The following is an 18,528-nucleotide window of genomic DNA, read 5'->3' as shown; positions in this document are numbered from 1 at the left end:
TCATTAGTAATATGCACATCAAATTATCAGATATTTTATAGAGATTTTAACAATAAGTATAAATTTTGTTTGCATTCCTATGGGTTCCGTACCAATGTTTACGCGTTAGGCGGCGACGCGGCGCTTACGCGCTTCGATATTGCATCTATCTATGCAGCTAAAGCAATGCATTTGCTTTGAAAAAAAGTTCAAAATTTCCAAAATATTTCAAACTAAAAAAAAATACATTTCTTTTCCAAATAAAGTAATTTTTTTTTTTTCAAAAATTTATAGTTTCTCAAAAATCTAATTTTTTCAAAGTAATTTTTTTATCAAAAATGTTAAAGTTTTTAAATGTTAAACGGGAAGTTCCAGCAATTTGCCTTAAGGCACGATGCCATGCGTCCCAATAGTTTTTTTTTTTTTTTTTAAATACTATTATATATTATTTTATTATATTTCCCATTAAATAAATTGTATTATTAAATTATATTGCTAGCTAACTAAAATGGGCTAGAAAAATTTTTTTAATGGAAATAAAAGACAAAAATCTTGGAAATAATCAAAAGTTTTTGAAAAATTAATATTGAAATCGAATACAGTACATTTTAACTATATTATGTTAAATAGTAATTTTATTTTTGGTTATAAATGTCTATATACTTTTGTCATTTTTTATATTTTAAAGAGATGTGACTTTCTTTTGGTTGTATGTTTAAAAAATGAGATTTTTGACTTATAAATATTTATTTTAGGAAAAAAACAATTATGAATGTTACTAAATAAATAAATTTATTATTACTTAAGTAAGCTTTAAATAATTTATCAGTTCTAAGATAAATTTGAAAATTGCACACAAATATACTTAATTTTTAATTATGTATGAAAAATAAAAAAACAGTAAAGCTATAATAAAATAGTTTGGATTAAAATACTATTTATAAGATATAAAATATTAGCGTATAAATGCAAATGATTTTTAAAATGCTTAGAATTAGCTTTGAATTAAGATAAAATTAGTTGCAAAAACTGAACAAAATATTTAACTTAACAATTATGATTTTTATTAATTGAATGATTTTGTAACATTTGATTACTATTGCAGATAAATCATAATAGATCACATTGTGGACACTTTTACACCATGCAACCGAGTATACATAAACAATTATTTAACACAGGAGGATTTCCTAAATCATTTCAAAAACAGGTAATTTTTTAAATCCAAATATATATATATATATATATATATATATATGTATATATATATATATATATATATATATATATATAAATATATATATATATGATTTTATTAATTTATTTGTTGTTTTTTATTAAAAAGGTGAAAACTTTTAATGAAGCTTGTCTAATGGTTAGAGAGCCTACAATCGAAATAATGGAATATATGGACAAAATGAATTATAGTAAACCTGCATTGAGATTTGTAATGTGTAAGTAAATTATAAAAATTATTTATTTATTTATATATTTATTTATTTATTTATTTATTCAACACCCAAGACAATAATACAGTATAATTACATTTTAAAGTGTACAAAGTATAAACTAAAGATATGTGAGAAAATTTGCATATTAAGAGCTTTGTATATATATATATATATATATATATATATATATATATATATATATATATATAAATATAAATATATAACACTAAATAAAAACTAATAATATTAAACATTTAATAAAATTATAATAATAATTGTTCTTTTATATTTTTTTGTTGAAAAGCTTCCATATCATTTTTTATACACTTGAATACAATGAATAATTAGTAATGTGTGGATTTAGGGCGTTTTTTTTTTACATTTTTTTTAAAATAACTTTTAATTTTCTTCTGGGGCATTATGATTTGTTTATATTGGTGAAAACCAGATAAAATTTACTAAAATCTAGTAAAAACTGTTATATACACTTGGATATTGAAATTTTGAATAATTTGTAGTTGAAATGCAGACTTTAGTATTTTGATAATTTGCATTGTATGAATTTAGAACAATTTTTTACATTTCTTCAAACAACTTTTAATTTTCTTCTAGGACATTATAATTTGTTTACATTATTAGAAACTAGATAAAACTTACTAGAATCTAGTAACTGTTATTTACACTTGGATAATAAAATTTTGAATAATTTGTAGTTGAAATGCAGACTTAAGTGTTTCTCATTTGGTTCACATATATGGATTTAGTACATTTTTTCAAATAACTTTTAATTTTCTTCTAAGACATAATGATTTATTTACATTAGTAAAAACTAGATAGAATTTACTAAAATGTAGTAAAACTTGTAATATACACTTTCGTATCAAAATTTTGAATAATTTATAGTTGAAACACAGACTTTAGTATTTCCAAAATTTGTGTTACATATATGAATTTAGGACATTTTTTCAAATAACTTTTAATTTTCTTCTGGGATATTATGATTTGTATGCATTAGTAAAAACTAGGCAAAACTTACTAAAATTGAGTAAAAACTGTTATATATACTTAGATATTGAAATATTGAATAATTCATAGTCAAAATACAGATTTTAGTATTTCGACAATTTACATTATATGTTTTGGTACGTTTTTTTTTAAATTTCTTCAAATAACTTTTAATTTTTTCGTAGGACATTATAATTTAATTACATTATTAAAAACTAGATAAAATTTACTAAAATTTAGTTAAAACTGTTATATACACTTGGATATTAAAATTTTGAATAATTTGTAGTTTAAATACAGACTTTGGTATTCTTATAATTAGCTATACATATATAGATTTTGGACATTTTATTACATTTCTTCAAATAACTTTCAATTTTCTTTTAGAACATAATGATTCATTTACCTAAATTAGATTAGATTTACTTAAATCTAGTAAAAACTGTTAAACATTCTTATAAATAATAACTAACAAAAAAATTTAAGAGAACGAAATAGAAAATTTAATTTTTAAAAAGTTAAGATATATTTTTTGGTCTATTTTCAAATATAATTTTTTGATGTTTGCTTGGAAAATATGTAGTTATTAAAGTTAAAAGTATGTTCTTTAAATTTTATGATAATTTAATTAATATATGAATGTATTGTAAAAATATTTTTTATTAAATATCAATAGTTCCTGAAAAAGGAGACATTCCAGCTAATATTCAAACATTGAATAAAACAATTAAACAAATTTAAATAAATGAAAAAAAAAAATATAATTTTGTTCAATATATTTATATATGTATATATAGTAACCTAATTTATATATATTATATATTATTTTATATATTATATTTATTATATATATATATATTATATTTATTATATTTATCATATTTTATATTATATTTATTATATTTCTATTATAATAAATATAATAACGGTCTTATAACTGTTCCCTGAGGTACATCAATTTTAATAATATTTTAAACACTTCAATATTTGTTTTCACCTATATTTTTGATAATTAATATATTATATTTAACAGAGTTCCTTCAAGTCACAAATTGTAATATACAAATACTATTTTCATTATAAATATTTCTTGTTGTATTTTCTTATAATCATTATTTAGGACTCACAGAAGAGCAGTGATTTTTTTGTTTTGTTTTTTTAAAACTATTTATTAACTTCTTGAAGGAGAAGTTTATTTTTTTATTCTAGTTTATAATTTACTAAAGTATCTAAAATATATTCTTTACTTCATATCAAAATTTCAAGTCAAAATTTTGAGTTTGTCATTTTCTTGTAAGAACTTACTTTATTTTATTATTTCTCTGTTTATTTTTAATTGAATTTATATTTATATATATATATATATATATATATATATATATATAATAAATATAATAGTGGCCTTACCACTGTCCCTTAAGGTACTCCACATTTCCAATTTCTATAACAATTTTATTTCTTTCAGATGGAAAATTAGGTTGTGGAAAATCCCTGGCATTGGCTCACCTCATACATTATGCTTATGAAAAGAAATTCATTATTGTACATGTTCCATGGGGTAGGAGAAAACTAATTAATTAATAAATAAATATATATATATATATATATATATATATATAATTTAATATTTTATTAACTATATTTTTCAATTAGTACCCAATTGGTTTATACGTCCCAAAGAATACAACAACTCAACTATCCACGAAGGTTTCATGGATCTTCCCATAGACGCAGCGGCTTGGCTTTTCCATTTTCAGACACAAAATAGTACTTTACTAAAAGAATTAGATGTAAGTGGTATTTTATATATATATATATATATATATATATATATTATTTGGATAATGTCTTATGAATGTTTTTACTGTTTTGTAGCTTAAGACTTCCAAAGATTACGTTTGGAGTAAACGCGAAATAACTCCGAAGGATTCTCCATTAATGGCAATTGTCGAACATGGTATTAATAGAGTTAAATATGCTAGTGAATGTATATCGGTGCTTTTCAAGGAGTTAAAACAACATTCGACTGAAGGAAGGTATGATGTATTTTTAGTAGTATAAACGGGGCGGGTAAAAATACCCGTTTCGGGGACTTGTTCGGGTTTTTTTTACTTGTTTCAGTGTCGCTAAATTTAAAATCGGTTTTTATGTGATAATGAAAGAGTTAATTAATAGTTTTTGTCTTGATTTGTTTTTTTTTTGTTGTTTATTTTAGTATTTTGATACAAAGCAATATATGAATTTAGGACATTTTTTTTTTAAATTTCTTCAAATTATTCAAGATTTTTATTCCAAACATTTTAATTTGTATACATTAGTTGAAACTAGATAAAATTTACGAAAAACTGGTAAAAATTGTTGTATATACTTACATAATGAAATTTTGAATAAAACTTGTTGCAACATTCTTTTTCTACTGCTACATATATTTAGTATTTTCGACATTTTTTACATTTTCTTGAATATCTTGTAAATTTTAACCAAGACACTTCGTTTTCTATATATCATTGAAAATTACATAAAATTTACTAAAATCAAGTAAAAAGTGTTATATAGACTTACAAGGAGAACCCGCGCATTGCTCGTCTCGGATTTTGATGAAATTTGGCACAGTTGTAGGTTCTATGCCCAAACTGACTGTGGTAAAACATTAGAGGCCTATGAAAAGCGGTTTAATTATAAAAATTAATTAAAGTTTGCATTTTAGCAGCGCGCTATACCATAGCGCTACACATAGCTCGCAACGTGCACAATTATCAGTTGAGTCGTAGTTTAGTGGTAGAGTGACCGAACTCTCATTTTTGCGTATGCTTATGCGTATCGTCGGAGGATCGAATCCCGTTCATGTTAACTTTTTTTTAAATATTTTTAATTCAAATTTATAATTGCATGAGTAAATAATATTAAAGTTTTCGTGAGTTTTTAATTAATTTCATATTTTTCGTTAAATATTCTATAGTAAAATGCTCTGTAACGTCTGTATTAAATTGATGTAACACCTGAAACATAATAATTTCATATAAAAAAAACAGCAATAACAAGGAAGAAAAAATGTAATTTATTTGCATATATTAACTACTTTAAGGTTTACAACTGCCCAAAGTATTTTTATATATGCGCGAGCCGAGCGGTCAGTTTGGACCAAAAGTTCAAATTGATGTTCAAAAATATGAACACGAATTCAAAAATATTTGTGTGACTGCGTCGAAAAGCGGTAAAATGACGAAGGAACTTTTTTCATATTTATTGATATTTATTGATAATGTTCTTAAGCCATATGTTAAAAGGGAGAAATTTTTATTAATATTAGATTCTTGGGGTGGTCAAACTTCGATCCATCACTTTTCAATAATAATTTTACAAACGATCTAGGGCAACGAACCAGTACAGTAGAAATAATATCACCCCATTGCACACCATACTGCCAGCCTTGTGACGTTTATTTCTACAGACAGGTGAAGTTATTTATGAAGAAAATTCAAAATTGTTACCGAATTAGGCAATTAGAAAGAGAACTAAACAGAAGGGAAGATGCCTTGAGGATACATTCTCTAATTCATCATCAGTTTACTGCGCATATTTTTCAGAATATGATCCAATATGCTTGGTTTGCAAGCAAACTGGCTAATACAAGAGAGTTCTTTTTATTGTGAATCAAGTATGTTTTCCGGAAACCGTCGTTTGTGAAAAATGTTTATGAAATGTGCTCATTGCAATTTATTTTTATGTTTTTCTTCTTTCTATGATAAGTACCATCCCGCCAATTGTAAACCTTAAAGTAGTTAATATATGCAAATAAATTACATTTTTTCTTCCTTGTTATTGCTGTTTTTTTATATGAAATTATTATGTTTCAGGTGTTACATCAATTTAATACAGACGTTACAGAGCATTTTACTATAGAATATTTAACGAAAAATATGAAATTAATTAAAAACTCACGAAAACTTTAATATTATTTACTCATGCAATTATAAATTTGAATTAAAAATATTTAAAAAAAAGTTAACATGAACGGGATTCGATCCTCCGACGATACGCATAAGCATACGCAAAAATGAGAGTTCGGTCACTCTACCACTAAACTACGACTCAACTGATAATTGTGCACGTTGCGAGCTATGTGTAGCGCTATGGTATAGCGCGCTGCTAAAATGCAAACTTTAATTAATTTTTATAATTAAACCGCTTTTCATAGGCCTCTAATGTTTTACCACAGTCAGTTTGGGCATAGAACCTACAACTGTGCCAAATTTCATCAAAATCCGAGACGAGCAATGCGCGGGTTCTCCTTGTTAGATATCAAAATTTTGAATTATTTGTAGTTGAAATGCAGACTTTAGTATTTTGATAATTTGAATTATATGGAATTGGGACATTTTTTTGCTTTTTTTTCAAATAACTTTTAATTTTCTTCTACTATATTATAATTTGTTTACATTAGTGAAAACTAGATAAAATTTACTAATATCTAGTAAAAACTGTTATATACACTTGGATATCAAAATTTTGAATAATTTGTAGTTGAAATGCAGACTTTAGTATTCTGATAAAATATATAATAGACATAGAATAGAAATAGAACTCTACCGACTAGCAAATTGAAAGTAAAACAAAATGAAATAAAAAAGGACTCTACTAACCATCAAATTGAAATACAAGACCAAATTTAAAAATGACTTCTATTCAGCCAACTGAAATGGAAAAAACATAAAATAAAAAATGGACTTTACTGACTATCAAAGAGACAAAAATAAGATAAGAGACAATAAATAAGAGACAAAATTAAAAGATTAATTTTTTGTTTAGCAAGCTCAAATAAAGAAAGACTGAAATATGTGACAGAATTTAAAAAGGACTCTACTGACGATCAAATAAGACATAGAATAGAAATAGAAAAAGTACCTTATTAACTAGCAAGGACATTTTTTTACATTGCTTAAAACGACTCAAAATTTTCATTCCGAATATCTTAATTTGTTTACATTAGTAAAATCTCGATAAAATTTACTAAAATTTGGTATAAACTGTTATATACACTTTTATATAAAATGTTTGAATAATTCGTAGTTGAATTGCAGACTTTAGTATTTTCTTAACTCACATTACATATATGGATTTAGGACATTTTTTACGTTTCTCCAAATAACTTTTAATTTTCTTCCAGGACATTCAAATTTGTTTAAATTAGTAAAAACTAGATAAAATTTACTACAATCTAGTTAAACTTATTATATATACTCGAATATCAAAATTTTGAATAACACGTATTTTGCAATACGTAACATTAACACCTTCATAATTTGCATTACATACATATATGGATTTAGAACATTTTTTTACTGTTCTTCAAATACCTTTTAATTTTCTTCTAGGACATTATAATTTTAATACATTAGCAAAAACTAGATGAAATTTACTAAATTCTAGTAAAAATTGTTATATACGCTCGGATATCAAAATTTTGATTAACCCATACTTCAAATGCAGACTTTAGTATTTTCTCTACTTAGTACAACCTTCTTGTTAATTTTGTCTTGTAGTTTTATAGTATTTTCCTATGGTTTACTAGTTAAAATATATGAAATATATTAGACCTATAATTTATATACATTTAATATGTAAAGATACATATAGGTACATATACATAATAATAATATTGAATAATATTAAAATCAGTCACCATTTATTAAGGTTGTCAAATATCTCCCTTTCGCCTTTTTGTATTATAAACCAAGAGCAAAAAAGCGGAAGGGAGATATTTGACAACCTAATATATTACATTTATAGATAGTTTCGAATCAGATAATTTAAATTTATCATTTCATTTATATATTTTTACATTAATTTTTCAAATTTGATATACTGAAGTAAATTAAATCAAATACTTAGTAGACATAATATATATAATAATTATTATAAATATGGCAAAAATCGGATCACTTAAATGTCTACAATATAATCAAATAAATTGATTCATCACAATTAATTAATTCGTGAGACATCATTTTATATTTATATGAAATATATTAGACCTAGAATTTATATACATTTAATATGTAAAGATACATATAGGTACATATACATAATAATAATGTGGAATAATATTAAAATCAGTCACCATTTATTGTTTCTTATATATTACATATAGATAGTTTCGAATCAGATAATAAATTTATCATTTTTTATATGTTTTTACATTAATTTTTCAAATTGTATACTGAAGTAATTAAATCAAATACTTAGTAGACATAATTATATATAATAATTATTATAAAAATATGGCAAAAATTGGATCAATAACAATATAATCAAATAAATTGATTCATCACAATTAATTAATTCATGAGACATCATTTTATATTTGTATGACTATCAATTATTTCGTTATAAAGACATAATATGCTTTTTAAAGGTTTTTGAAGTAAAACTTCTTTAGGCGCGACATGGGTTAGGTTGGATAAAATAATCAGGTTGGATGTCAAACTTGTCGAAAGATATTAAATTCGGGTAAAATTCCCACTTTGTGTAAGTTTAACGGGTTTGTGTATTTCCACCTATAACAAATTATCTACCTAAACTAGATACTGTAATCTGAAAGGTTAATTTCACCTAGTTGTGTTTTCATGCAAATTAGACGATTGCGACATGCAAATGGACAATTTGGAATGTTTGGCCAAATTATAAATGTGCCTGTTGACATTAATAATGATAATTTATATTACCTCGTATTATTGATGATGATCATTGCATTAACGTTCACATAAAAAAGAAATGATTCATAGATCTCAAGCTATGTGCAAGGGCTTGATAAATAAAACAAATATAAAAAGTATGGCTTCAATTTGTTAGGCAAGACGGATATTACAGCTGTTCAAGGAATGAGATTATATCGTCAGCGAAAAAGTAAAAAAATACAAACAGTAAATGAATGTATGTTAATTTTAATTACATGAGTTCTTCAAACACAATTGTTACAGGATGAGTTAATTTGCAAAACAATATTTGTTTAGGCGTTGTTTAACATAATCCACTGTGTAAATGAATATTATAGAATTTATTAATCAGCAATTACTTTAAAACGATCATGTCATATTTCAAGTACGACTTTGATTACATATTGTTTGTAAATATTGTACATATTTTTAATGTAATCATAAATTATAATTTATAATTTATCTTTATATAAATGTGTATAATGATTGACGACACTAATAAATGTGTGCATCACGAGTGTTACCATATTTACTAATAAACCTTATTCAAAATTTTTATATGATGTATTTATTTTTACTCAACTTAAATTTGCTACAATATAATTGCAAATAAGTTTTACTTCATCGCGTGTGATCCTTACGCGCACTCTTTTTTTTTGTAATCCTATACAACATCTCTTTTTTTTAAATATAAATTTCTTTAATTTACAATTCAATATAATTAATATTTTAGGTGCAAAACATTTGTGGCAATCGACGGCTACAATGCACTTTGGCACACACATTCGATAATAAAAGGCGACAATAAACAATTTGTACCGCCGGCAAAAGTTACGATAACCACTCCATTCTTAGACATCACCAACTTCGATTGGGTAAGAAAAAATAATAATAAACCACCCAATAACATAATTCTTTTCTCATTTTTTTAATTTTTTAATGTAATTTTTTTTTAGTGTAATGGTTTATCGGTAGTAATCGTAGACCAGCACGCGGTGCCCAAAGAAAGCCAAGAATCACATTTACCAAGATATCTTCTGGGTAAAGAAGGTTTTGAGCATCTAGACCCTTTTATTCCAGTGGAAATAAAGGGTTATAATGATAAAGAATTTGCAAGTGTTATGCAATACTATAGGGACAGACTGTGGTTGCAGACGCAAGATTCGCAGGCCGAAAAAGAACTGCATTTTATGAGCGGTTGTAATCCTTATAGATTGATGGAGATGTGTGGGCCATTGTAGATTTATTTTGTAATTAAATATATAATATAGTATAGTATTGAGAATAATATTGTTTGAAAAACATGGAGCCCTAAATTTCCACCTTCCTATCACAAATCCCTGTTTAGTGAGGTCGTACTAATCTAATGTAGGTGCAAAAGGTATAACATTATATAACAATAAAATTATTAGCTTTCAGAAGGAGAAGTAATTATGTTTTCATCAAAAAATCCGATTCGCTTATTTTATGTTTTCTCAAGCCGTTCTGAATCGAATGAGACCAAATTCGGAAAAAGTATGCATATGTGTATCTGTGTGTGTGAACCGATATTTTACCGTAAATCGCCGTTTTCTCAAAAACCGCTGGACCGATTTCAAAAATTTAAAAGCCATTCGATGTATCTCGACGAGAACTATCGTTTGTTAGTTTTGTGCGACGATCGGCCGAGACATTTCTTTATAATTTAAAAAAAGTGTTAAACTTTTCGTCCACGTTTTAGCCCGCAATTTTGAATCGATTCTGAAAATTCGTTCGAAAGATATTGGTTAGGAATCGTGCTGATTAGTTTTTGGTGAAGATCGGCCGGGCCGTCTTCTTGTAATAAAGTGTTAATAAAAAATTTCGACGATTTTTATTTTTTTTTTTGACGGTAGATACCATAGTCTTCTAGATCATATTAAAATATTACGGCCCTGCGGCTATTGGTTTAGCTTTGAAAATTCGTCAAAGTTTGCAAAAATTAGTATATTTTTTTTGGCATCTGTCAAAATCATACATTTCATCGACATTTTCTCAAAAACGCCTCAACCGAACTGCTGGACTGATTTCAAAAATTTAAATGCCATTCGATGTATCTCGATGAGGACTAGCTTTTATCAATTTTGCGCGACGATCTGCCAAGCCGTTTCTTTATAATTTAAAAAAAAGTGTTAAACTTTTCGTCCACATTTAAGCTCATTCTACCGAATCGATTTTAAAAAATCAAAAACTGTCCGAAAGATATCATTGGGATTGATGCTGATTAGTTTTAGGTAAAGATCAATCGAGCCGTTTTCTTGTAATTCGTTGTTGAAAAAAAAATTTAAGCCGATTTTTATGGAACTTTTTTAGCGATATATATCATGATCTTATAGAACTTACTGAAATATATGGTCTTACGACAAGTAGTTTAATTTTAAAAAATTCATCAAAGTTTGAGAAAATGAGTAGTTTTGTTGACGTTTGTTAAAATTAAAATTATACGATTTACTTGGTTTAACGATAGAGTACTTGGTCTTAATGAACATACTAAATTATTAAATTCCTACAAAAAACTGGTTCAATTATAAAAATTATCAATTTGTGAAAATTTGCTTTAAGAGAATACTCCGAGTTAAGGTATTCGTTCGTTCATTTTCAATTATGTGTAATAAATCCACTCGAAATACTTTTAATCACTCATAAATTAATATATTTCTTATTGATTAAGTCGATTATTTACACATATCGGGAAGTTCATGTAACTTACCTCAAGGCTAAATACCAATACCAACTAGTTATGTCTGGTAGAGAGAGATGGATTAATAAAATTTGTGAGGCTCGAACATGCCGCCACGTTTGAAAAAACAATGGGAAATTAATTTACATGATTTTTCAACATTGATTCATATAGTTAGTAAAGTTAGAATATAAATGCATAAAGATTAATTAGTTATAATCTTTTATATATATAAAAATAAGTCGGGTTTTCCTTCCTGACGAAATAACTCCAGAACGCACAAACCGATTTCGACAATTTTGCATTCGTTGGAAAGGTCTCCGCAAGGTTTATAGCTAAGAAAATTAGTTGTGCATGGCATTGTGCCTTAATGCAAGCTGCTGGAACTTCACGCACCGTAATTAAAAATTCGAGTAATGACATTAGTGAGAATTATCAGAATTATGCTTGGTTAAGTCAACGAGCAATTCTTGCCGGAAAGAATAATGATGTACACGCACTGAATTCCACCATTCAATCAAACATTGCTGGCGATTTGGTGGCATACCAATGATTCCGATTGGTCTTCCGTTTGACTTCAAACGATTGCAATTTCTAGTTTGCAATAACAAGTCGCAAGGCCAATCGCTTAGTGTTTGCGGGATAAATTTCAAATAGATTATTTAGAAAATCATTGTGTTTCACATGGGCAGTTATACGTTACATGTTTACGAGTCGGGAAACCATCCGCTTTGTTTGTGTTAACATCAGACCAAAAAACAAAAAATGTGGTTTACCAAAGAGCACTTCAATGAAACGGATAATTTGCGGATTCACTTTCATTTACTTAGAGAAGTTCAACTAAAAAACAAACTTCATTTTGTAATCGAAATAAATTCATTACTGTTGTATAATAAAATCAAATTTTTCCTTTTCAAATATAAAACAAACAAAAAATTTCTTCATCTTTCTCACGAAACCATCTGGTGGCGAAACGGAGTTCGTCGGGTTTGCTAGTTAGTTATATAATAATATGTAAAATGATAAATTTTATTTTCGAAAAACAAGACATAGATTTTGTTTACTCAATTTTGACAATTATCAAATAGCAATGATGTACTACATTTGTTTTACAAAATTTTTATTCATTTTGTTTTTACATCAGCACAAAAATTATTTAACACAAATGAATTTTTTTCCAAATTTTTTTACCGTAATCATCATTTGACTCTGCATATACAGAAAACAATAAATTCTTCAATAGGATCCCGAAAAAAATTATAAAAGTAATCCAATCCAAATTTATAAAGTGTACCGCAAGATATACATTCAAAATATGACATAGCAAACTATCATAGGATCTAAGGGCATGGACACATCAATCGGCTGCATCAATTGGAGAAGACAAGTATTACAATAAAATCTCCCGAATAAAGTTGACCCTTGTAGAACCAGAATCAGGAGGTAGTCACTTACCAAATTGATGGTACTAATAATCCACGAGAAATATCTTCTAATGGTGATCTACTTAGAACCAGAATCAATCAGTAGTAACGAACCAAATTGATGGGTTTTCAGGACAATGATGAAAAAATGACATCAGGAACTTGGTGAGCATACACTCCAACTGAAGAAGTCAGTAATCCACGAAAAACAACTTCTAATGGTGATCCTTGTAGAACCAGAATCAATTGGCAGTGATGAACCAAATTGATGGAGGATTATCCAAAAAATTACTTCAGGAATATGGTGAAAGCAAACTATGGCACACACCAAATGATCTTTTGTTTGTCTAATAATCGTCTAATTGTGATGCACGTGGTACCAGACTCAAGAAGAAATCATTTACCAAATTGATGGGTTCTCTGGTAGATGACCCAATATATGACATCAGGAACTTGGTGATCACAAACTGTCGTCTCGACTACGATGATTCATGCAGAACCAAAATCAAGAAGTAATCACTTACCAAATTCAAGGGTTCTCAAAAGTACAATCCAAAATCTGATTGGGTGAGCAAACTATACTGGAAACTTGACTTCTTTGTTCCAAATGAAGAAGTACAACCACAACCACAAGAAGGTTTTCTCGTAGATTTTATAAGGGATCTTGGTACTTCTGGATGGAGCAGCCTTTGGTGTGGAGTTCAAAAGATTAAATTTGATGAGATGAATTCTTGCCTAACAATAATTGGGTCCATCGAAGTTTAAGGTTAAAAGACCTCATGTTTCAGGAAATAAATGAATATACTTCCTCGTTGATTAGATGAATTCTTGCCTAACAATAATTGGGTCTATCGAAGATTAAGGTTAAAAGACTTCATGTTTCAGGAAAGAATATATTACCTCGTTGATTTTATAAAGGATCTTGGTGCCTCTGGATGGAGCAGCCCTTTTATTGTAGAGTGCAAAATATTATATTCGATTAGATGAATTCTTGCCTAACAATAATTGGGTCCATCGAAATTTAAGGTTAAAAGACTTCATGTTTCAGAAATGAATATATTACCTCGTTGATTTTTTAAAGGATCTTTGTACCTCTGGATGAAGCAGCCCTTGATGTGAAATTTAGAAGATTAATTTTGATTAGATGAATTCTTGCCTAACAATAATTTGGATCCATCGAAGATTAAATTTATGTCTCAGGAAGCAAATGAATATACTTCCTCGTTGATTTTATAAAGGATCTTGGTACCTCTGGGTGGAGCAGCTCTTGGTGTGAAATTTAGAAGATTAATTTTGATTAGAAGAATTCTTTCCTGACGATAATTGTGTCCTTTAAGTAGATGGAAGTGGTTGGAAGTTTCCAAAATCTATTTGGAAGTAACAGGTTTTCCCCTTGTCGTCATCAATTGGCTATTTGGGGTAGCAAATTGATGAACATCTTGTTTTTGTCTAAGGCAGAGTACACATGCAATGACAAGTGTCTTGGAAAACAACTGTTTTGTGAAGACTTCCAACAATCTAGAACTATTAAATAAACATTTTTACATTGGATACATTTTATCTAAATACAGTGAATTATGTGTGAGTTTTTCTACCCTAGGGTATTCTACCCAAAAATTTCTAGTTTGATATTACTTTCTTTGACTATTTATATTTATATAATTTTTTATACATTAGACAAGAACAAAAAAAGAAGAAAATTACTATTAAATAAATTAACTGTATTTAATTTTTATGTATTTTTGAACCAGGAACTAAAAACTAAATTACCACAATTATATTTGTATTTATTTTTTATGTATTTGTTTTGATCTTACCTTTTGGTTTTAGTATCGGTGTTTTTTTAGTGGATTTAACTGTACAATTTGGAAAATTTTGGTTTCATATTAAATTTTGTCCAAAATTTATTTTTTATAAATGTGTTTTGACGACTTGATGGTATTCTTTTGTTTTTGAATTAAAATTATATGAGCATATTAGATGAGGAAATTTTAGGTTTTATGCATTTGTTGTTCACTTTGTGAGCATAAAATTCAAACTAGTGGTGTATGGCATCGTGCCTTAAGGCAAATTGCTGGAACTTTCTGCAGTGTAATGAAATGTTCGAGAAATTTTAAATGTTTTTGAATAGATTATTATAAATACTGTAATATCGTCTAATATTTATAAGAATTATATAAACTGAATTACTAAGTTAAAATTATTTATTTAAAGTATATAAATGATGTGTAGAACTTTAGCCAGAATTAAAATTAAAGTCTTAATTATTTAAGATATATAAAAAATTTGAGAAAACAAATTTAAATAAGAATGTTTAGTCAAAACAAGCAAAAAGTTTTTTGAATAATTCAAATCGGAGGCTTAACTACAATTTTTTGCACATTTAGCTCGGTATCTCCTAAACGGCTGAACCTGCCCTTGCCAAAATCTAACCACCACTTCTCCCAATCATTACAAATTGAATATTTTTTAGATCATTCCAATCGGATACTCCGTTCTCTCAAAATCTCGATTTTTTGCATATCTTTACGTTTTAAATGTTTCTGAACATTTTTTTCGTCCACGTTTTCGGGCGCACGGATCAACCGATTTGAATGGTTTAAAAAACATTCGATCCCTATTGATACGGAGATGTGCTGATTAGTTTTTGGCAAAGGCAGGTTCAGCTGTTACGGAGATACGGAGCAAAGAGTGCAGAAAATAAAAATCGTGTTTTCAAGAGAACGGAGTATCGGATTTAAATGATCTAAAAAACATTCAATTCGTAATGATGGGGAGAAGAGGTGATTAGTTTTTGGCAAAGGTAGGTTCAGTTGTTTTGGATATCCGAAGCTAAACGGGCAAAAAATAGCAGTTTTTGAGAGAACTAAGCATCTGATTTGAAATACTTTCTGCTTGTTTTGACAAAATAATTGCTTTTGGAAAAAAAATCAGTTTATTTTTTTTTCAATTTTTTTATGTATCGCAAATAATTCAGATTTTTATTTTAATTTTGGATAAAGTTCTAAAGCTCACTCATATACTTTAAGCAAATATTTTCAACTTTGCAATTCAGTTTATATAAATCTTATAAATATTCAACAATGTTCCACGAATATTTCATTACACTGCAGAAAGTTCCAGCAATTTTCCTTAAGGCACGATGCCATACACCACTAATTTAAATTTTATGCCCAAACAAATGTATAAAACCTAAATTCCCTCATCTAAAGCGCCCATATAATTTTTATACAAAAACAAAAGAACGCTAACAAGTCATCAAACACATTTATAAAAAATAAAATTTTGGACAAAATTTAATGAAACCAAATTGTAACCAAAATTTTCCAAATTGTAAAGTTAAATCCGCTAAAAAACACACTGATACTAAAACCAATAGGTAAGAACTATATTTATTATCAAAACAAAAATATAAAAATAAGTAAATACAAATAAAATTGTAGTAATTTCTTTTTTAATTCCTGGTTCAAAAATACATAAAAATTAATTACAGTTAATTTATTTAATAGTACTTCTCTCCTTTTTTTGTTCTTGTCTAATGTATAAAAAATTGTATAAATATAAATAGTCAATGGAAGTAATATAAAACTAGAAATTTTTGGGTAGAATACCCTAGGGTAGTAAAACTCACATAATTCTTCACTGTATTTACATAAAATGTATCCAATGTAAAAATGTTTAATTTAATAGTTCTAGGTTGTTGGAAGTCTTCGCAAAACAGTTGTTTTCCAAGACACTTGACATTGCAATTGACCGTGTGTACTTTGCCTTAGACAAAAAAGGATATCTATCAATTTGCTACCCCCATAGCAAATTGATGACAAGGGTGAAAATTCAATGGAAAACCTGTTACTGCCGATTGCTTTGGAAACTTCCAACAACTTCCGTCGACTTAAAGGACACAATTATCGTCAGGAAAGAATTCATCTAATCAAAATTAATCTTCTGAATTTCACACCAAGAGCTGCTCCACCCAGAGGTAACCAAGATCCTTTATAAAATCAACAAGTTAATATATTAATTCCTGAAACATGAAGTCTTTTAACCTTAAATTTCGATGGACCCAATTATTGTTAGGCAAGAATTCATCTAATCAACGATTATGTATATTCATTTGATTCCTGAAACATAAAGTCTTCTTAAATCTTCGACAGACCCAATTACTACGAGTGTGAATTCAAATAATCGTATTTAATCTTTCGAACTCCACACCAAAGGCTGCTCCATCCAGAAGTACCAAGATCCCTTATAAAATCTACCAGAAAACCTTCTTGTGGTTGTGGTTGTACTTCTTCATTTGGAACAAAGGAGTCAGATTTCTAGGATAGTTTGCTCACCCAATCAGGTTTTGGATTGTACTTTTGAGAACCCTTGAATTTGGTAAGTGATTACTTCTTGATTTTGGTTCTGCATGAATCATCGTAGTCGAGTCTATAGTTTGTGATCACTAAGTTCCTGATGTCATATAACGGATCATCTACCAGAGAACCCATCAATTTGGTGAATGATTTCTTCTTGAGTCTGGTTCCACGTGCACCACCATTAGACGATTATTAGACAAACAAAAGATCATTTGGTGTGTGCCATAGATTGCCTTCACCATGTTCCTGATGTAATTTTTTGGATAATCCTCCATCAATTTGGTTCATCACTGCCAATTGATTCTGGTTCTACAAGGATCACCATTAGTAGAGATTTCTCGTGGATTATTAAAGACTACCTTATTTGGAGTGTATGCTCACCAAGTTTCTGGTGTCATATTTTTTTCATCATTGTCCTAAAAACCCATCAATTTGGTTCATAACTACCGATTGATTCTGGTTCTACATAGATCACCATTAGAGGATGTTTCTCGTGGATTATTAGTACCATCAATTTGGTAAGTGACTACCTCCTGATTCTGGTTCTACAAGGGTCAACTTTATTCAAGAAATTTTATTGTAATACTTGCTTCTCCAATTGATGCAGCCGATTGATGTTTGTCCATGCCCTTAGAACCTATCATAGTTGCTATGACATATTATGAATGTATGGTCTTGCGGTACAGTCCATAATTTGGATTGGATTACTTTTAATTTTTTTGGGATCCTGTTGAAACATTTATTGTTTTCTGTATATGCAGAGTGAAATGATAATTACGTTTAAAAATATTTGGAAAAAATGCATTTGTGTTAAAAAATTTTTGTGCTGATGTAAAACAAAATGAATACAAATTTGTAAAACAAATGTAGTTCATTTATTTGACATTGCAAAAT

General features: G+C 27.6%; 1 protein-coding gene across 1 annotated transcript in view; it reads left to right on the top strand.

Annotated features, from left to right (window-relative positions):
• LOC113388442 (28S ribosomal protein S29, mitochondrial-like) overlaps nt 1–10,449 on the top strand; it is a 46,500-nt gene extending 36,051 nt beyond the window's left edge. Inside the window, exons 4-10 of the mRNA XM_026625819.1 lie at nt 1,085–1,189; nt 1,325–1,433; nt 3,901–3,993; nt 4,089–4,225; nt 4,311–4,471; nt 9,885–10,026; nt 10,108–10,449. Coding sequence (XP_026481604.1) covers nt 1,085–1,189; nt 1,325–1,433; nt 3,901–3,993; nt 4,089–4,225; nt 4,311–4,471; nt 9,885–10,026; nt 10,108–10,392 — 1,032 coding nt within the window. The 3' untranslated portion in view covers nt 10,393–10,449. The remainder of the gene's footprint in view (nt 1–1,084; nt 1,190–1,324; nt 1,434–3,900; nt 3,994–4,088; nt 4,226–4,310; nt 4,472–9,884; nt 10,027–10,107) is intronic.
• Nucleotides 10,450–18,528: the final 8,079 nt, after the last annotated feature.

The sequence above is a fragment of the Ctenocephalides felis genome, unplaced genomic scaffold (assembly GCF_003426905.1).
Source record: "Ctenocephalides felis isolate EL2017-DRISC unplaced genomic scaffold, ASM342690v1 CF-g0.4_SCAFFOLD_03572, whole genome shotgun sequence".
NCBI lineage: Eukaryota > Metazoa > Arthropoda > Insecta > Siphonaptera > Pulicidae > Ctenocephalides > Ctenocephalides felis.
This window is presented reverse-complemented; position numbering and strand designations above follow the sequence as displayed.